The sequence below is a fragment of the Malania oleifera genome, chromosome 11 (genome assembly GCF_029873635.1).
Source record: "Malania oleifera isolate guangnan ecotype guangnan chromosome 11, ASM2987363v1, whole genome shotgun sequence".
In the NCBI taxonomy this organism is placed as follows: domain Eukaryota; kingdom Viridiplantae; phylum Streptophyta; class Magnoliopsida; order Santalales; family Ximeniaceae; genus Malania; species Malania oleifera.
The window spans coordinates 65,338,273-65,359,128 of record NC_080427.1 but is presented as its reverse complement, the minus strand read 5'-3'; the positions used below and the strand labels follow the sequence as shown (position 1 = coordinate 65,359,128).

Here is a 20,856-nt window from a genome sequence, read left to right as displayed (position 1 = left end):
AGGACATAGGCCGTTGGCCGAACCTTGTAAAAAATCTAGTGTTTAGCTCTTTTTCCCTTACTTTTTTATATTCTTGCAAGAGTATTAACTGTGTATATGCTTACTTAATCGTTGAGAACTTACTAGATATTGGGTATTTGTTGAATACTAATTGTGATTGTATTTGAATCAAGGAACTCTATTGGTTTTGATTGTTGGATTGAATATCTAGATAAATGTTGAATACTGAATTTTTGAATACACAGCTGAGGTAATACAAGTGTGATTGATTGTCCCATTGAGGCAAAAATTGCAAGATATTTAAGATTAACATATTGAAATTATATCTAGAGATTATCATTGATTATTTCTGAAAAATTGATTCTGAATTTTGTTTAACTATTGAAGCATTGAAATTTAATTTTGTATTATAATATCATATTTACATTCATATAAACCTAAGATTCTCAATTGGTATAGTACGGTCGCTGATTAAATCTTTGTGATTGTGTGATTGTAGTAATCTAAATTAAAGGGTAATAATCAACTAAAATTCTGTAAAGAAAATTTTTAAATTACCAAATTCACCCCCTTCTTGGGAGTACACCTTTAATCTCAACTCGAATGCTTGTGACAATGATTGTTATACTACAGATGCCGTGTAGACAAACAATCTACTTACGGTTGGATCTTTCTATTATCGGAAAAAAAAAAAAAAAAACTTTTGTAATAATCCTAGCAATCCTATTACTTTTCTTCTTATTATTATTCTAGAAACCAAGCATCTTGCTTGATTTCTCTTGATAATCATATTACCTTTTCAAAAACAAGTTAATAATGCATCAAGCAAGGGACATTTGGGGAAGCTATGCCGATCTGCCTTCCTTGGGCGTTCAAACAGTAGGACGATGTGGTTCTTCCATCATCAGTGGACTCGATGCTTACGTCCTGCATCAGGATATTGGTGCATGGCAGATCTCCGCTGCATGCAATCTTCACGGCCATGGGCTTCCTTGAGGTTCCCTTAATTTGATTATATGTAATGTCGCTGACTTGCACCGCCGTTGTCTGCAAGGATATATACATATAGTTTTCTGCTGTTAGACTTCATGTACTCAGTAAAATTACACTAATAAATAAATACATATGTGTGTGTATATATATATATATATATATATATATATATATATATGAGAGAGAGAGAGAGAGAGAGAGAGAGAGAGAGAGAGAGAGAGAGAGAGAGAGAGTAAATACATTTTGTCTAGGAACACTCACTTGGTTGGTGCAATGTGTATGATCACAATAAAATTGATCAATGACGATAGGTAGAGTTGATCCTTGAGAGATTATTCGTTCAAAACCTATGTTCCTAGCATATCCACTCCCTCCCTAAAAATTAAAAACAAGTGTTGAGAGGTTATTTTTCCTTGTCACTAATAATAATACGTATAGTTGATAAGGGAGAATCGAAGATTCTCCATGATATTTACTAAATCAATTTCGGTTCCGTAATATCCGATTGATATAGCTGTAGATATACAGTTCCACAATATCCTATTGATATACCTGTAAATATATGTAAATATATTTTGAATATTCGTATTTTGATTCTTTCCTATATATTTAAAATATATATTTAAAATACAAATATTCAAAATATATTTACATATATCTACAGTTAGATCAATCGGATAATATGGAATCGTATATCTACAGCTGTATCAATCGGATATTATGGAACCCAAATTAATTTAACAAATATCATGGAGAATCATCTGTGATTCTACCTTATCAATAGTAATGATGATGGTGTTAACAATAGTAGTTGTCGTGAATAGAGATCACCACCTGCCAAGTCTTGATCCTAACTCCATTCGTAGTTTCCGTAAAAAGGACATCGCTAACATTGACAAATTCTACCGTCTCGTATGACCCCTTTTTACCCAAACTTCCAATGCTTCATCAATTTTTTTTTTTTTTTTACAACATCAAAATTGAAAATGTCAAAATGAATCAAAAGTAAAAAATTTAAAAGTCAAAAGTAAAACAAAAAAATAAAATTGTTTTTTTTTTTTAAACAATAAGAAATTGAATCTACCTAATTCCATGGCCCGGTCCACATAAAATCTGGTTAATGTTGAGATAGGCCGAACCGCTCCCAATCGAAATGCAGTCATCACCTGTGCACACATTTTATTTAATATTCACATATAACATACTCACAGACTACTTCTAAAATATTTAGCATAGCAACTTTGTCAGGAAACATCATTACCTGTGCGTATTTCATTGAATAATCATTAGTAAACTAATCCTACTTTTGAAATGCAGAGCGAAATAATCTTATCAGAGATATCAACTTAAACACAAATTTGATCCTATTAGGAATCAAACCTACCTGTGCCAATGGAGGATTGTTGAATATAGACATTTTGGGACTCTTGGATGTGAATGCCATCGGTGTTAGGGCTATTGCCGGGGGCTCTAATGGAGAGGTGAGAAATGAAAACCCAGGTAGAGCTTTCAAGGGCAATGTGCATCTGTGGGCTGTCCTCAAAAGTTAGCTGACTCAAGTGCACATTTGTTGAATGCGCTATCACCAAACCCTGCACTTCCACACATGCATATATATATATATATATGCATCATCATAAGTAATTGCACTGTTTAATCAAGTCACTGGAAATGAGTTTTGAATGGAGATCTATTGTGGAGTTCGGGCTCAATATACCTTCAATTAAGAGGAAAAATAAAGAAATTATTAAATTATGTTGCCTAACCATATCACTTGGATAGTTAATCAAATTATTTTGATTTTTTTATGATTTTCAATTGATGATTATACGTGAAGTAAAAATTTTCCAAGATCGCTAAAAATCAAAGAATTTGATTGATTTTGTAAAATTTTACATTAACCTCATAATTTCAAAAAGGAAAAAAAAAAAATTCTCCTAAACAAAACTCCCCTATCATGATTTATAAAAAAGAAATAAAAAAGGTTCGAATAGGTTAGATTAGCTAACCCAAAATATATAAAAGTAAATTAAGGCCTCTTGATTTGGATTGGAATTGGTCTAGTGTTTTCAAAATAAAAAATGGAAACATTAACCAAAAAAATAATAATAATTTAAGTTAATTTAATAAGCAGGGGCTGAAATCTAAATATCCAAATCAACTTACTTTTTGAAAATCATAATGATACAAAATAATTTTAGATAGCTCCTCAACATATTTAAAAAAGGAATACATTTTTAAAAAATTTTGGCTTATTTTTTATTTAAAAAAAAAAAAAAAGTGTTGCATAAGAAAGCCAAATCAAAATTGAAAGCATTACTTGATACAAAATGCTAGCCTTCTCGAAGGAATATTTAGGGATGTATTTTGACAAAACAAATGGCCGAACACGAAGATCACACCGAGAACCCCTCTTTATGACTTACCAGCCTGTCTCTTCCGACACCATCCTAAAAAAATTAAAACTTTATTTAAAATTACTATTTTAATTATTTATTTTTCTATTACGTTCGTAATACGACGTCAAAATTAATTATGGATCCGGTTACTATTTTAATTATTTATTTTTCTATTACGTTCGTAATACGACGTCAAAATTAATTATGGATCCGGTAACATAAATATTTTTAGGGCAAGATGATTACCCATTCATGTGTGGGTGCATGCCCTAGTGCATAATGGGTAGGTTTGTTAATTAAGTAGCTATACACTCCAAAGTCCAACTAATGCAAAAAGTAGCCATAATACAATAAGCCTTTTTACTTTAATCTTTGCTTTCATTGAACTAACTGCAGACATAATGAGTATGTTGATTTATATGCATCATGCTAATTAACTAATCAAATAATTAAGTTAAAAGTAGCACTCACCGTAGGTTTTCTGCCGCAACCCTGCGAATATATAAAACATTATTCCCATATTAGCATCGATCAACGTGTCGTCATTAAGCAAATACCTAATTAAATAGCTGAAATTCATGAGTTTAAAATTTACCATATGTATATTGTATGCCTTACATGCTTGAGGTTGCAGGAGAGAGCCCACCATTTGGCACCCTGGCCATTGATTATACCAGAGCCTTGGAGGTATAGGCCGTTCATGTGTGCAAACGCAATCCACTGAGGGCACTTCTTCTTTGTGCATTTCCATTTTGAAGGTTCACTTGGGGCAATTAAATTACCATTTATCTGCAAATTAATTAATACCCACATTTTATTTTTAATTACAGTACCCACAAATAGATGAAAAAGCCTATCTTTAAGTAGAAGAAAGTTAATAATCCATAAGCCTAATCTGCCAACACATTAAAATTAGTGCTTAAGGCTACTCGACAAATAAAGACGCCTATGTTATCTATTGTTGATACATAAGAATTTGAATCTTCTCTCTTTACGTTAAAGGATGATTTTGATTAATTAGTCTATCGACTACCTAATTACCTTCAAAAGAACCCAATAGAATAAAATTGAATTTATTACTCAACTTATTCATGCCCCTCCTTTTATTTTTGGTTTCATCCTTCCATTTCCATACCAATATTATATTCTGTAAATCAAATATGAATCATCATTCTATTACTAAAATCAAGGCTTTACTTGAATCTCAATATTTAAGTCTTGGGTGCAACTTTATTTTCAAATTGAGATTATATCTTGTCGATGCCAAATTTTGTTCGGAGACCCCGAATTCTGCCGTATCAGTTACTTAGATATTTAGTCAGTACCCTAGCCCATGACAGCATTGTACATTTAAAAAAAAAAAAGATTATATATATATATATATATATATATGTATACATTTTAAAAAAAAAGATTATATATATATATATATATGGCAATCTCTCTTGAGAAGATAGAAGAGGTGGGATTCACTTGTACTGTCCGCATTCATAGGATCCACCCATGATTTTCAGAGAAAATTTCGGATAAAATTTCAAAAGAATCTACTTTTCTTAAAAGAAAAAAACATTAATATTGGTGAAAAAACATATGCATATATATATATATATGTATATATATATATATATATATATATATATAATTACCAAGACGGTGATGTGATTAGAGTTGCAATTTTTTCCATCGAAGACCACCGAGTGAAGCAGAAATGTCCTCCCAAGGGGAACAAGCATCGTTGGCGAGCCCATAGAATTGCACGTATCCTCCCATGCATGCCTAAAAGCCTGCCCATGCATATGCGTGCAGTAATTCACACAAACAATTAATTACACAGCTCCCTGATCATATGTTTTTTTTTTTTTAATCATAATTAATTCAAACAACTGGAAACAATACATACAAGGAAAAAAAAAAAAAAAGATCAAAATTTGATTTTTAGACCTGGGTGTCGTCGGTAAATCCATCTCCGGCGGCTCCATAATGAGTGACGTCAAAAACAGCGTCGTCTCTGAGGCCGTCTCCGACGGTGATGAAGCGGTCTCTAAGGCCATCTCCGACGGTGATGAAGCGGTCTCTGAGGCCGTCTCCGACGGTGATGAAGCGAGAATTGACCAATAAAAAATGAAGACTGATCAGAGCAAGCTGACAGAAAAATAGAGAACGTGACATTGTGATGAAGGATTTATTACTTCCTCGCTAGTTGAAATGAGAAGGAGAAGTGTTATGCTTTTATAGATATCTTCAAAAGTAATTAGAATCAAATACATTGAAAATTTTTGAAGTTTAAACTCTCTAAAGATCAGGCTGTAGGCTGGTTGAAATTTAACTAACTCTTTATCTCTTCATCAATTCATTTTTATCTCTGCTTTTTTTTAGCTAACTTTTAATTTTGAACTTTATGATTGTATCTTAATTTTTATGAAAAAAATGTGAATAAATTATCTATTGAAAAAGTTCGCATAGTCAACTCTTCCCACTTATTGCAACACCCAATTGTATTAGAAATGGGACGGCAGACCAGCCATTTGTGACTTGTGGTTATTAGATTAATTGGATTCCTTTGGTGGCTTCCCCCCTACTTGGTGATATGTACTTAGATTGTGTTTTGCTTTGGAATTTAGGGTTGGTGGTAGACCATTAATGGGTTAGGTTTTTATTGGAATATTAATATTGGGTGTTAATATTTTGATCCATTAGTATGATCAAGTTCAAATTCATTGATCCACTTAAGAAAAAAATTAAATTTTTTTTTTGTATATAATTTCTACAATAATAATCGTATTTGATTTTAATATCGTATTTAAATATCTACTATTTGTCGAGGGAAGAGAAAATACTTTCAATCATCACTTTTTTTCAACATGTTCAGAAATCCATCCAAATATTTTTGATCATCACTTTATCATACTTTGCAATTATATTTATTATATTTATTATATTTCTTGTTATCGTTATATTTTTCCATAAGAATATCAGCAATATTGCATTTTATCTTATATTTTAGGATTATTGTGTTTTTATTGTTAAGTAACTTACTGAATACCACACAATATAAGATATTGACTATATTATTATAATATAGTTTATTATTTAATTTTAAATGATAATACTGTAAAACAGTACATGCCACGGTACTAGCATTTTTTTTTTCTTATACAGTAATATTATATTTTTTTCTATATGACGATATTATTAAATTTATTTTGTATTTATAATTAATAATATTAATATTTGTGGCAATATCATTAATATTACATTTTAAATCTACAGGGTGTAAGTGGATATTCGAGAAAAAATTTAAACCTAATGGGTCAAATTTTAAAGCAAGTTCAATCGCTAAAGGCTACACACAAAAGAAAGTCATGGGCTATTTTCATACTTCCGAATTGGTGACTAGAATTTGCTTCATGAACCCATAATTCAACAAGTGGATGTAAAAACTATTTTTATCAATGTTAACCGTGATTAAGAAACACATAAACCACAGTCAAAGAGTGTGTAAAAAGTCAACAAATTATTAAAATCTTTTTATGATCCAAAACAAACACCTAAGCAATGGCAAGAAAAAATTAACAAAGTACTTGAGTGCAATGTTTTATCTTCTCTTGATGTGGATAAATGTGTATATACTAAAACTAAAAATGGAATTGGTGTTATGATTAATATTTTTGTTGATGACAAATTAATATATGCGAGTAACTTGGAAATAGTGGACACAAGTAAGTGTTTTCTAGCCTCACCGTGTGACATGAAAGACATTGAGCTAATTTTTTATTGGAAATAAAATATTACGAGAAAAAATAATGAGATTTTGTTGTCTAAGAACATTACCAAAAAAAAATAGTTAAAAAATTCAGTCATTTTGACTAGAAACTAGTTTCCACGTTATCATGCAAATTCACATTTAAAAAATAGTAGAATTTACAGTGCATCTCAAACTTAAACACTAAGATAATTGGTAGCTTAATGCACTGAATTACCAATACTCGTCTTAATATAGCTTATACAATTTGTACTAAGTAGAGATAATCCTCTTTTGGCTCGATGCATTATAAACATTAAATTCTTATGTGCTAGCTAAAGAGATTATTCTAAGCTCGTGAACCCACATTAAGCACATAAGTGCATGGTTGCAAATCCATTGACTAAGCGGGAACTCCTAAATTTCTTAAGAACATGTAAATATTGTGGGGGCGTATTATATATTATATTGTTCACAACTTTGCTTGAAAATTATACTATTCTTGAGATTATGGTTTGAGACTAATACAATTCTTGTTTATGCCAATATTATAAATCATGAATTAACACGTTTGGACTCAATCTCATTTTTGTTGTGTTTCGGGTTATTTTCATCTTAGTCTCAATGATTTTTTATTTTTTTTTTAAGTTTAAGATTTCTTGCTAAATTTTTTGACAATTTGGAAAAAATTTTCCTAAAGTCCTATATAAATACAAGGAGAAGTCCCCACGCTAACCCTAGTATGTTGTGGCTCCCCATCAAATTACAAGTAGAAGAAAAGGGAAAGGGCAGTCCACTCTTTGCACATGCACTATCAAGTCTCTAAACAAGGGATGGTGGAAGGAATGTATCCTTGAACTTTCTGTATTTTGGGCTCACGTGATTATGATTTGAGATTTTATGTTTGGAATGGCAACCAGTATTTCAACATTGTCGATACTCAATTTTTGACTTAACACATTTATTCCAAATGAAGTTGCAAAAATTAGGAAAAAAATAAAGAGAAAGGTCAAATTTTTCACTAGGTGGTCAACAGGCTCCCTAAGGCAGTCAATTAGCCTTCTCATCAGTGTTATGAATATTGGAGGATTAAAAAAAACAGAGTCCCGTGGGTTAAAGTTGTTTAGTCTGGAGACATCCTCCCCAAACATGCTTTTTGTTTATGGCTGGGTGTGAAAGGAAAATTACCCATTTGTGAAAATGTGGTGGCAGATGGCATGGATCCAATGCGTGTTTTCTGCAAGGTGGAACCCAAGAGCTTTGACCACCTATTCTTTAAATGCAATTATTCAGCGGAGGTATGGAAGGGAATTAGAAGATGGTTGGGATTGAAAAGGGAAATGTCTACAATTAAAGCTGCAGTGAAATGGCTGTTCAAAGAAGAAAAAGGAAAGAATTTCCAAGCTGCAGGAAGGAGAATTGGACTAACTGTCTCAGTGTACTTCCTGTGGCACTTCAGAAATAGAGCTAGATTTGAGGGTCACTACATATTCTCTCCTGAAATGATTAATGTAATACAAAAATTCACATACATGGGGGTCTTTGAAAAATTTAATTTGTATTCCATTGATTAAGTCTCGGATTATTGTATCTCATGATATTTGGATCCTTGGAGTATTTGATAGGTATCTGAATGGCTATATATAGCCCCTGGGCATGCCCAAGTTCTAATGTATTTCTTTTGAATGTAATTGGATGGGAACAAGGTTCCAAACAACCTGGGGATGCCCAGAGTACTTGTGAATATGCATTTTGATCAATATACATTTACCATTTGATCAAACAAAAAAAAAACTAGTCGTTAGTTAGAACATACAGACAATTGACCAGTCCCTCAAGGTACTAGCCTACATCAAATTCAAATTTTTTGAATTGTCTCTGCATGATTGGCTGGAGATTTTAGGGCCAACCACATGTCCCATTAAAGCCATATGTCAACCTTTGACATTGGTAGTTTTTTTTGAATTTGAATTTTAAAATTCAAATTCAAAAAATATTTTCACTCTCTCCTTTGAAGGTATACAAAAGGAAAATTTTGAGGAGACTTTTGTGCAAATCGAAAAGATGGCTAAGTGAGAATTTTAAAGAGAAATATGTGAGTTTCAAGAGGATCTTCATTTGAAGGAGAAAAATAAAAGAAATCACACTTCCCTTCTCATAAAAGAGACTTTAGGAGGTGTCATTTGAAGTGAAAGGTCTTCTACTCGATCTACAGAAAGTTCTTCTTCAAAAAGGTCAATGTTAAACCATATACCTCATTTCATTTCCATACGTTGCATTGATTTTGGAATGTGGGAGCATGCATGTGTTTCTTAAAACATTATAATTTGTGCTTCATGATTTCTCTACTTTTCTATCTGAATTGCATGTTAGGGATCACAATACATGTATTTTTTTCATGTCTGCATAGGAATAAACATGATAAGATGTCAAAATTTCTTGTATGAATTGAAGTTCTTCTTTAGGTGGTTGAATAGCAACACCAAGTGGTCAACAAACCTCTCTTCTTTTTGAAAATGTAGTTGTTGGCTCTAGGCAATTAACCCGCCCTTGCCTATATTCGATCTCTACATATGGCAGAGTATCCATGATTGATGTTAGGAAATCATTTTTTTAAGCTTTTGTTGCAACGTGCCCCGAGCGGGCAAAGAGTGCTCCAAGACTGGCGAGGGGTTATAAATGTTGAAAATTTGAAATGGAGTCACCACTGGCCTATTATTTACTTAGGTGTAGCTATCACACCTAATTACTACTCATTTGATTGGTCTCTAAACTAATCATAGGTTAAGAAACCAGTGGTCTCGGTTTGGTTTTATCAGAGTTGGGATCAGGAGTTCAGTTATACGAGGGGAAGGTATCAACGCCCCCTATGCACCCGTTCGATGTACAGTACCTAATTAATTATGAATTATCCATAAATTGAATTTGATGGTCTTTATCAACTCCTTTAAAAATAAAAATAAATAAATAAATAAATAAGTAAAAGTTTAAAAGGGGAATGGAAATTAAGGTGTGAATTACAAATGTTTAATAAGACCTACAAACTAGGGAATCTTGTTAGATAAACCCCTTCATAGCTAATACAAGTGACATTTGAAATACCCCATTACCTTTTTTAAAATCACAGGGACACAGAAGGAAGAAAAATCGGGAAAATTTGTTAAATTTTGAAACAAAGGAGTATTAAAAATATCCCAAGATTTTTCTAAAAGTTTATTAAATTTTTTTGGGATTTTTCAAAATTTTTATAAAATTTTTGGGTTTAAAGACCTTTTCCTCATTTATTTCGACGCAAAATAGCCTAAAAATATTTTTCCTATTTTTTTATTTTTCCTTATTTTTTGTAATTTTTCTCTTACTTTTCCCATTTTGTTTTCATTTAAAATCCAAGTAAAATTGAATTTATAGAAAATAAAATAAAAATTTGAAAAGGTTATACTAGTTGAACCGGTCTGGACCGGTTTAATTTGGGTGGGCCATGTGTCCACCACAGTGGGGACCACATGGCAGCCACATTTTCTTATTCTTTTTGAAAGGGTGACACGTTGTTAACTTTACCGTGATCCCAAGAGGGGGGGTGAATTGGTATTTTTAAAATTAATGCTCTAGGTCAAATTCTAACAGTAGTATATTCACAACCCTATGGTCAATCTAGTGCAAGTAAAGTAAAGCAATTGTAATATGTACTAAAAATTAAATAATGCAATTTAATTAACTGAGCATGCACCAGAAAGCAGTAAAGAGAAGTGACACGCAGAAGTGTTATCGAGGTTCGACAAATTGCCTACATCCTCGCCTTGACTAACAAGCATAAGGATTATTACTATAATACTCACTTAAATGGGTGGAGCAGCACCTAAACAACCAGGTCAATTAGCACAGGGCTGACCTCAACCTTTACACAATCCTTACCAGGCTGGATTACCGCCCACTCAGGCCACGCCTAGAAATACAACAATATTCTCTCAATCAAATGGTACAGTGATTATGCTTTCATATAAAGCAGATATATACCCAATACGCGCAGTTTCATGCACATCAAAGATATGGATAGTGTAAGCTCAGTGATGCAAATAGTTGTGCTATCAACACTTAATATGATATAATCAGTGAAATGCTCAAAAGTGTTAAGTACATGCAATATCTTAGAATTTAAGCAAAACACAGTTCAGTAGCAAATCAATATTTCAAGGATATGAATCAGATAATCAAACTAGTTCAAGAAGATTTTCCTCAATGAAATAAGCACAATACTGGTTTGAAAATATTTTGTTTGTTTGAAAAAATCTTTGCACAACAAAAATCCAAACTATTGGACACTTGCAATAATAATGCAAATGTCCTAAAGCTTACTTAGTTTATCCCAGCACAAGATTTATAATATCAAAATCTATAGGATAAACCTAAGTTAAACTCCCCAAAAATATTATCACACTCAATCAATCAAATGGGAGTTTCTAGTAATCACAAGCACTCTAAAAATGTTCTCACAATCTCAGAATATATCAAGGAAGTGAAGATTTGAGAGTATTTAGACAAAGAGTGTATTTTGAAAAGAGAGGATTTTTTGGCTAATCATATTTCTAATGCTTTCTAATCCTCACAAATGAGCCTATATTTATAGGTAAGGTAAAAAATATAACCGTTTGGGACTTGTTAGGAATTATTAAAAAAGTTTCAAATAGTTAAAACACCATTAACCTAACTTAACCCAGTTTTACTGCAGTTAAAATAATTTTAACTCACCGAGGTTTGGGTGGCTAAACCAGGGTTCGGTCGCCCGAACAGACATAGTAATAAAAACTATTAAAATCAATTCAACAACCTGAGTTGAGGTTCAGTGGCCTGAATCAAAGTCAGAAAGTTTGCTTCGTAACTTCGGGTGCCCGATCATATGTTCGATAGCCTGAACTCGTGTGTTTGGTTGCCCAAGGCTTGGTTCGAACTATATAGCTCAGTCGCTCGAGTTGGTGGAATGTCCCTTTTGAAGGGCTCGGGTGCCCGAGGACAGTATGCATAAATATGTTTGGTCGCCCAAGAGCCTAAGTCAATTGTTGACTTCTTAACAGTTCAGGCACCCGAGAAGTTTTGAACTCCTGGGGTTCAGTCACTCGAGCTCTCTCAATTTCCCTAATGATGTTCAATTTAAGTACATTCTTAACACTCTTGTATTTAGTATGATATATGTGAGAGTATTGGGACCTAGAGTCATACGATGGTCTTACTGAGCTTACCATATATCTTATATGCATGATATGCAGGTAATAAAATACAATCATATCCTAGGTTACTATTACAGACCCATATTACAACAATTTAATTGACAATACAAATTAAAATTTTTAGGCTTTTCATGTTGCTTCAAGAGTCGTTTCTTGAGATGCTCATTTAAGCCTGCACAAACACTTGACAACCATCAAATATATAATATTTGTCATTATCAAGATCGAGTGTAACCTATAAGGTCAACATTCTCCCCCTTTTTGATTATGACAAATACATCATGCAAAAAATTGGTAAAGCCTTAGAAGGCTCCCCCTAACAATGTACATCATGTAGAACTCTAAATAATTTTTCCTTTAAAGCTCAATTTAATCCAATTTTCAAGTTAACCCTTAACCTAATTTTTGCCCTCTCTTATCCATCTCCCCCTTTTGGCAACAGCAAAAAGGGCTATAAAACTTATAACTTTAGGCAATGGGTAAGATTCATTTGTATACAAGAGAAGTTTGGGAATTTTAAAAAATTTCGGCAATATGCCGTTTGAAAATACGGCATTTCCCAAAAATTCCTATATAAAAATGACCTGTTTTGTATTTATAAAAACCTAACAGCTTATCCACAACTAAGCAACTCAAACAGTTTCAGTATGATCAAGATATAAAACATAAGTGCAATCATCATCATGCAGTAAATATAAGAATTATGCACTGCAAAACATAATCAATATCACAGAGTCTAATCCAATAAAGATATCAACAGTTATATTAGTTGTTAGACTTTTAAAATTTTTTGAAAGCTCCCCCTAAATTTATGCAAACTATGAAATGTCTAGGAAGCATCTCTGCTATGCATTAGACCTAATTCACATCTAATTTGTATGAACTTATCTTCTAGAAGTGGTTTAGTGAAAATGTCCACCCACTGCTCATTAGTGCATACAAACTCAAAAGTCACATCCCCTTTCTGCACATGATCATGAAGGAAGTGATGTCTAATTTCAATGTTTTTAGTTTGTCAATGTGAGATAGGATTTTAGAGATGTTGATTACGCTAGTATTATCATATTTAATCGGTAGTGTATCATAGTGCAATCCAAAATCCATAAGTTGTTATTTCGTGTAAAGAGTTTGAGCACAACAACTTCCAGCCACAGTATATTCTGCTTCGGCTGTGGATAAGGCAACTGAGTGTTGTTTCTTGGAGAACCAAGAAACAAGAGATTGTCCTAAATAGTGACAAGTGTCGTTGGTACTCTTTTTATCAACCTTACTATCGGTAAAGTCAGCATTAGTATAACTCACAATCTCAAAGGTAGTATGCTTAGGGTACCATAGTCCTAACTCTATAGTTCCAACTAGATACCTAAGAATTTGTTTAACCACTATTAGAAGAGATTCCTTAGGAGCAGCCTGAAACCTAGCACACATACACACACTAAACATAATATCAGGCCTACTAGCAGTGAGATATAGAAGACTCCTAATCATGCCACGATACAATTTCACGTCAACAGGGATCCCTTGCTCATCTTTATCAATTTTAATGGAAGAACTCATAGGAATACCAAGAATTTTACAATCTTTCATATTAAATTTCTTTAGTAAGTCTCTGACATATTTAGATTGACATATAAAATTTCCATATTCAGCTTGTTTGATTTCCAGCCCTAAAAAGAAACTAAGCTCACCTATCATGCTCATTTCAAATTCACTTTGCATGCATTTGGAAAACTCATTACACAACTCATCATTAATTGCTCCAAAAATAATATCGTCAACATAAATTTGAACGAGGAGCATATCATCATTTTTGGATTTGATGAAGACTATAGTGTCAATCTTGCCACAGGTAAAACCATTTTCTAGCAAAAAGCCATTAAGCCTCTCATACCAAACTCTAGAAGCTTGTTTCAATCTATACAATGCCTTAGACAACCGATAAACATGATCTGGATATTTATGATTTTCAAAATCAGGTGGTTGTTGTACATAAACTTCTTCATTAATAGAGTCATTTAGAAAAGCATTTTTAACATCCATTTGAAACAATTTCAAATTTTTAAAAGTGGCATAAGCATGTAGCATATGAATGGCCTCTAACCTAACAACAAGAGCATATGGTTCATCAAAGTCTATCCCCTCTTCCTGATTATAACCTTGGGCAACTATTCTAACCTTATTCATAGTTACTACCCCATTCTCATCTTTCTTATTTCTATATACCCATTTAGTTCCTATAATGGTATGATCATTAGGCCTAGGAACTAGGGTCATCCACACTCTACTTCTTTCAATTGATTTAAGTTCTTCTTGGATGGACATCACCCAAGACTCATCCTCTATAGCTTCTTTAATATTTTTAGGTTCTTCTTGGGACAAGAAAGCAGAATGACTCACTAGGTTTTTCAAGGAGGATCTTGTACACCACAGGATGGTTCACCTATGATTTGATTTATATTATGGTTCCTAATAAATTTACAATCTCTAGGAAACTACTGAATTTCATTTTCATTGTCATTATCTTCAGATGATTTATCATTTACTTCTGAATTTTCTCTTGCATTGTTTTCAATAGATAACTTATATAAGCATTTTCTAATGTCAATATCATATTCATTATCTTTCTTAGAAAAAAGATTAGATTCATCAAACACAACATGGATAGATTCAATGACAGTCAACGTTCTTTTATTGAAAACCCTGTATGCTTTACTATTAAGAGCATAGCCTAGGAAAATGTTTTCTTCAGATTTAGAGTCAAATTTCCTTAGATGTTCATTATCCCTAAGAACAAAGCATTTACAATCAAAAACATGAAAATAAGAGATATTAGGTTTATGGTTGTTCCACAATTAATAAGGGGTTTTGTCAAGTGATGGAGATTTAAAATCCAAAATTGAAATCAAAGATTAAATGGTGATTGAGAGAAAAATACCTTGATTGATATTGAAAATTTATGATGATGGAGATTTAAAAGCTAAGATTAAAATCAGAGATTAAATGGTAATTGGGTGGAAAATCTACGGAATGAAATCAGGGATTTAATGGTGATTGAAAGGGAATCTGATGATTGAAATATGTTATTTAATGGTGATTAGAAAGACTTTTGGTTTGCAATTAATCAAGAAGATGAGTTTTTTTTTTTTTTTAAATGATATTTGATTGGATATGGGATCCAAAAATGGGGATGTTTTCTAAATATGAGAAATTTTGAAAATGCTAATAGAGTTTCATTATTGGCCATAAAAGGAAACAATCAAAAAGTCTTTTTCAAAAGATTACATTTTGATCAATAAAAGAAGAATTCCGAGTTTGCCCTTCGTGTCTCAAGTCCATCATGCAAGCATTGATTCTCATTCACCCAAATAGGCTTAAGGGAGAGTACTCACTCCATGCCTAGTAAGGGAAAAGAGAAAGGCATCATATGATGGAATTCTCTCCCTCCCCCATGTGATGAATATCAAACTAATTAATTCATTGAGACACATAAATGTCTAAAATGAATTCCAATAGAGCAATTAAAGACACCCAATTTGCAAAAATTCTAGTTATCACACGCACAAATCAAGACAAAGATTAAAACATCAAATATGCAAATTAATAGAAAAAAACGCAAGGCAAACAAATGCTTCTCTTTCCAATTTCCCAAAACATCAAATATGGCCTCAACCCAAAAATATTTAAGTAAGCTATGTTCATTCAACATAGTTCTACCCATTTCTTGTAATTACCTATTCTTTATTTCTACTACACTATTTTGTTGAGGGGTCCTAAGTGCAGAAAAGTTATGTGATATGCCCTCTAGGTCACAATAATTTTCTATGCCATCATTTTGAAATTCCGTGCCTCTATCACTTCTTATATGAGTTATCTTATAGCCCTTTTCATTTTAAATTCTCCTACAAAGCTTGAAAACTGTTCACATGATTCATTTTTATGTAAAATAAATAACACTCATGTGAACCTAGAAAAGTCATCAACAATGACAAAAGCATATGATTTACCACCAAGATTTTGCACTGAATTAGGACCAAACAAATCCAAGTGAAGCATTTCAAGTGGTTTAGTGGTAGATATAAATTCTCCTACAAAGCTTGTAAGCATTATTGTTTGCTTGCCCATTTGACATGCATCACAAATTTTATCTTTTACAAATGATATTTTAGGCAAGCATTTTACTAATTCTTTTCTTACTAGTTTTGACAATAAGTCCATGCTAGCATGTCCTAAGCGCCTATGCCACAACCAACTAGTTTCATTTATTGCAGAAAAACAAATTACTTGTTGTGAAGCTAAGTTATCAAAAGTGGTAGTATAAACATTTTCATGACGATCTGCAGTAAAGAGCACTTTATTATTTGTTTTACTTTCAACTATGCATTTATCATTTTCAAATGATATCTTATATCCTTTATCACACAATTGACTTATGCTCAACAAATTATACTTAAGCCCATTAACTAATAAAACATTATCAATTACAAGGGAAAGATATTTACCAACCTTACCTACGCCGATGATGCATCCCTTTGCATTGTTGCCAAACGTCACATATCATCCATCCTTAGGAATGATTGACGCGAATTTTTCCTTATCACTGGTCATTGCCATGAGCACCCGCTATCCAGGTACCACCTATCCTTGGAGAAGGACGATCTCAAACATACCTGCAAAATATACTAAGTAATTAATGCTAGTCCCTAAATTTTGTTCGGTCCACGGGGGTTCGTAGCTGGATCACCCTTAACTACCCATATTTTTCTAATTTTCATATGCTTATTCCTAAGTGGACAATCGAATTGAATATGGCCAATTTATTTGCATTTAAAACACTTCATTCTACACTTAGGATCTTTAGGAGGGACTTAAGATTTTGATTCATGCGTAAAATGTCCCAAGTAAAGATTAGGTCATCTAACATTTTCAATACCATTAAAACCTAGACTCTTTTTATTTAGAGAATTTCTTTGGGCACCAAATAGTTTTTCAAAATTGCGTTTGCCCTCGGTGAATTTAAAAACAATTTTGGAGCTATCCTCCAATTTCCTCTCAAGTTTAGTAATAGTCACATCCTTTTCTTTCAAAATAGAAACATGAGAGGTTTTTGCAATTCCAAACAATTTTGACCAATTTTCACATTTATTTTTCAAATAATCATTTTCTTTGTTCATTTTATTCAATAGTTTAGATCACGAATATATTCAAATTGTAATTCTCTAAACATAAGCATGCAATCAGAATCACAATCATCAGATGAATAATATGAAGGTAAAACGAAAGAGGACGATACCTCACCACCATGTGCCATCAAGCACAAATTAGCAACCTTTGAGTTGCTGTAATCTAATTCTGAGTCACTGTTGCTTAATTTATCCAATGAGGTGCCTGCCCTCATGGCTTTCTTCTTTTTCTTACCCTCCTTTTTCAGTAGTGGACAGTCCGGCTTAATGTGCCCAACTTTGTTTCAATTGTAACACGTGAGAGCATTTTATTTTTATTTTTTTCTTTTTCTAGACTCTCTCTTCTTAGATGCAGACTCCCTATATCTTTTGTATGGCTTTCTATTCTTCCTGAAGAATCTGTTAAATTTTCTAGTTAGCATGGTTATATCATCATCAGTGTCAGGTTTTCTGCATTCACTAGAAGTGTTAGTGGAGGTTTTTAATGTAGTCACTTTATTTGCCTCATTATGTTCATTGACTCTCCCATTTATGGCTAATTCATAGGTGATCAGGGAACCTATCAATTCATCTAGAGTCATGGCCTTATGGTCTCTACCCTAAAAAATGATCGTAGCCTTAGCTTCCCAAACAGGAGGTAAGCCTCTAAGGATCTTCCTAATCATCTCACATGTGGGATAGTTCTTACCTAATGCATGCAGTGAGTTTATAATGTATGTGAATCTAGTATACATGCTCTAAATGGACTCACCTATATTCATCCTAAAGGCCTCATATTCACTAGTCAACATATCTATCCTACTATCTTTCACATCCCTAGTACCCTCATATATGACTTCTAACTTATCTCATATTTCTTTTGTAGTAGCACATGTCATTATTCTATTAAAATCATTTACATCAAGACTACAATACAGAATATTCATAGCATTGGCATTTAAACTAACAGCTTTCATATCATCATCATCATATTCTTCCTCAGCTTTAGGAATTTTAGTTGTACCCTCTATTTTCATGGGAACATAATTTCCCTTAGAGACGATCCTCCACACCTTCCAATCAGTATTTTGAAGGTGGATATGCATCCTCTGTTTCCAGAAGATGTAATTAACACCAGTCGTGTGGAATATGGTCCCTCAGGGAAAGGGGTCATGGAGCTATGAGCCATATAAGATCTTTTTCAAAATAACTATTAGCCTATGCTACGTGGCTCTTGTAACGTCCTTAAAATTCTCACCTCTTTATATATATATATATATAACCATATCTACGCAGCGAACATACAAAACATACAACCATATATACTAAACAATATCAGAATTTAGTACATTTAGACCATAGTCATATACAATAACTCCTTCCAGTATCATCTATCCCAAAAATACAAAACCCTATCACAAACTTACCCTACAACTAGGGTAACCAAGTCAACTCTCTATGTGAGAGCCTCATATGTTCACCTAGCTGGCTCGCCTGAATAGCGTAAAACATTTGTATCATCTAAACTTTCTATCATTCATACTGCTATATCATACTATATACGACAAAAGTTGTAAAACTATATACATATACATACACATAACTGTGCTCTTTCCCTAGGACTTTGTATGTCATGATTTGACCCCTCATGATAGGGTTGTATAGCCTGTAGGCGAGACTTAACTATGGTCGGCCCTCTAGTTAAGTTGTCATACTCTACACTACCTCAGCCTAGCCAAACTGCATCCACTCCTAAGCTCGAGATTGGCTGCTACCTCGTCAAATTGGCCCCCTTAGCCCAGTGAACTAAGGAGCTTCATCCTCTCCGAGCATAGTTTGATGGTACCCACACACTATCTGAGATATGTGGTTACACTTTATTCTATATATAGCAACGGTACCGTGCTCTGTAACTATATCTGTCTATAATCTTTCCACAGGAATCTGATACTATATACATATATATTATAATCTTTTTACTGTTTTCATTATGTTTCCAAAATAATCATAACACAATTAATATGTACTGTACATACTGTAATATCTATAACATCTTGATGCTATAACTGTATAATCTGTCTGTACTTTCTATCTGTGTAATCTGTTTGTATACTTTGAGTGTTATGACATTTACGAAAACATAACATTCTATAAATATTATGTATACTGATCTGAATAAATATCTGTGTACATATATATATATATATATATATATATATCTGTGAAGCTATCTGAATAAAAATTGTATATGTACTTATATCTGCATATTTTGTATAACATCATATACTGGAAAACTGTATAAAATTCTACATTAAATAATATCTACTCAGGTCACACATACTTTAGAATCTCATATTTTGTAAAAGCCACATAATAACCGGTATACATGCACATATGTAAAATTCCTGTTAATATAATCAAATCTCCTAGCATAGCATATTTCCCTTACCTAGTTTTTGAAAAGCCCTCACTGAACTCTGGCCTTACACCCGCAGGGTTCTCCACTTAACACCTTGAAAACGACATCCCCCAGAACAAAACATCAGTATTTTCTTGTATATAACATTTCTTATAACTTTAGGGAAAGCATATTCTGAATAAAACACCTTACCCTCAATTTAGGATGAATTTAAAACCACTTCCACCAATGATCAGCTCCAATAGTCTTACATAAAACTTCACCAGGAGCGTCGTGGTGGCCTCGAATATTCGATCTAGCGAGAAACAGGGCTGAAATCGAAGAGAGAAGGAAGGAGAGGCATTTAGAGAGAGAGAGAGAGAGAGAGAGGAAGATTTATGCCATTTTTTTGTAAATTAACCCGAGTTTTTACTATTTATAGGCCCAGATTTGTCGACGAGACGCATCATCTCGTCGACGAGTTCTTAAGTGATTTTGTTGACGAACCTTACTTCCTTGTCAACGAATTTTAGACTGCCCAAAACTCCTCTCGATATCTTCTCGTCGACGAGACATGGTTTCATCGATGAGGTCTCCTTATGCGCTCGTTGACGAACTCCCTGTGTTCGTCGACGAGGCCCTGTGTAAATCTTTTGGGTTATTACATCCAAAGTGCAACATCGTCGACGAAGCCTGCTGGCTCCTTCTGTTTCTATTTCCATTTCCCTCCCTCTTTATTATTTAAATACCATTATTCTTCGGATCATTACATTCTCCCCTCCTTATAAAATCTCATCCTCGAAATTTTCTATTCATATGACTCATTACTCTTTAAAGACAAAACGGTCTACTTATTTTATTACCCACCCTCACTTATGGCGGAGGAATATTGTGGTTACATAGGTAGTTCTGGGAGATTACAACTATAAAATAAAATTCCCCC

The 20,856-nt window shown here is 33.0% G+C and overlaps 1 protein-coding gene across 1 annotated transcript; it reads right to left on the bottom strand.

The window, feature by feature from the left end:
- Positions 1 to 810: 810 nt before the first annotated feature.
- On the bottom strand, positions 811 to 17,751 carry LOC131167577 (probable polygalacturonase At1g80170). The gene is made up of 9 exons (XM_058126376.1): positions 17,647 to 17,751; positions 5,334 to 5,534; positions 5,039 to 5,176; positions 4,011 to 4,181; positions 2,378 to 2,543; positions 2,078 to 2,159; positions 1,828 to 1,936; positions 1,255 to 1,368; positions 811 to 1,047 (listed from the first exon to the last, which is right to left on the bottom strand). Exons 1-9 carry the CDS (start codon positions 17,749 to 17,751, stop codon positions 811 to 813), a joined length of 1,323 nt encoding a protein of 440 aa, XP_057982359.1.
- Positions 17,752 to 20,856: the final 3,105 nt, after the last annotated feature.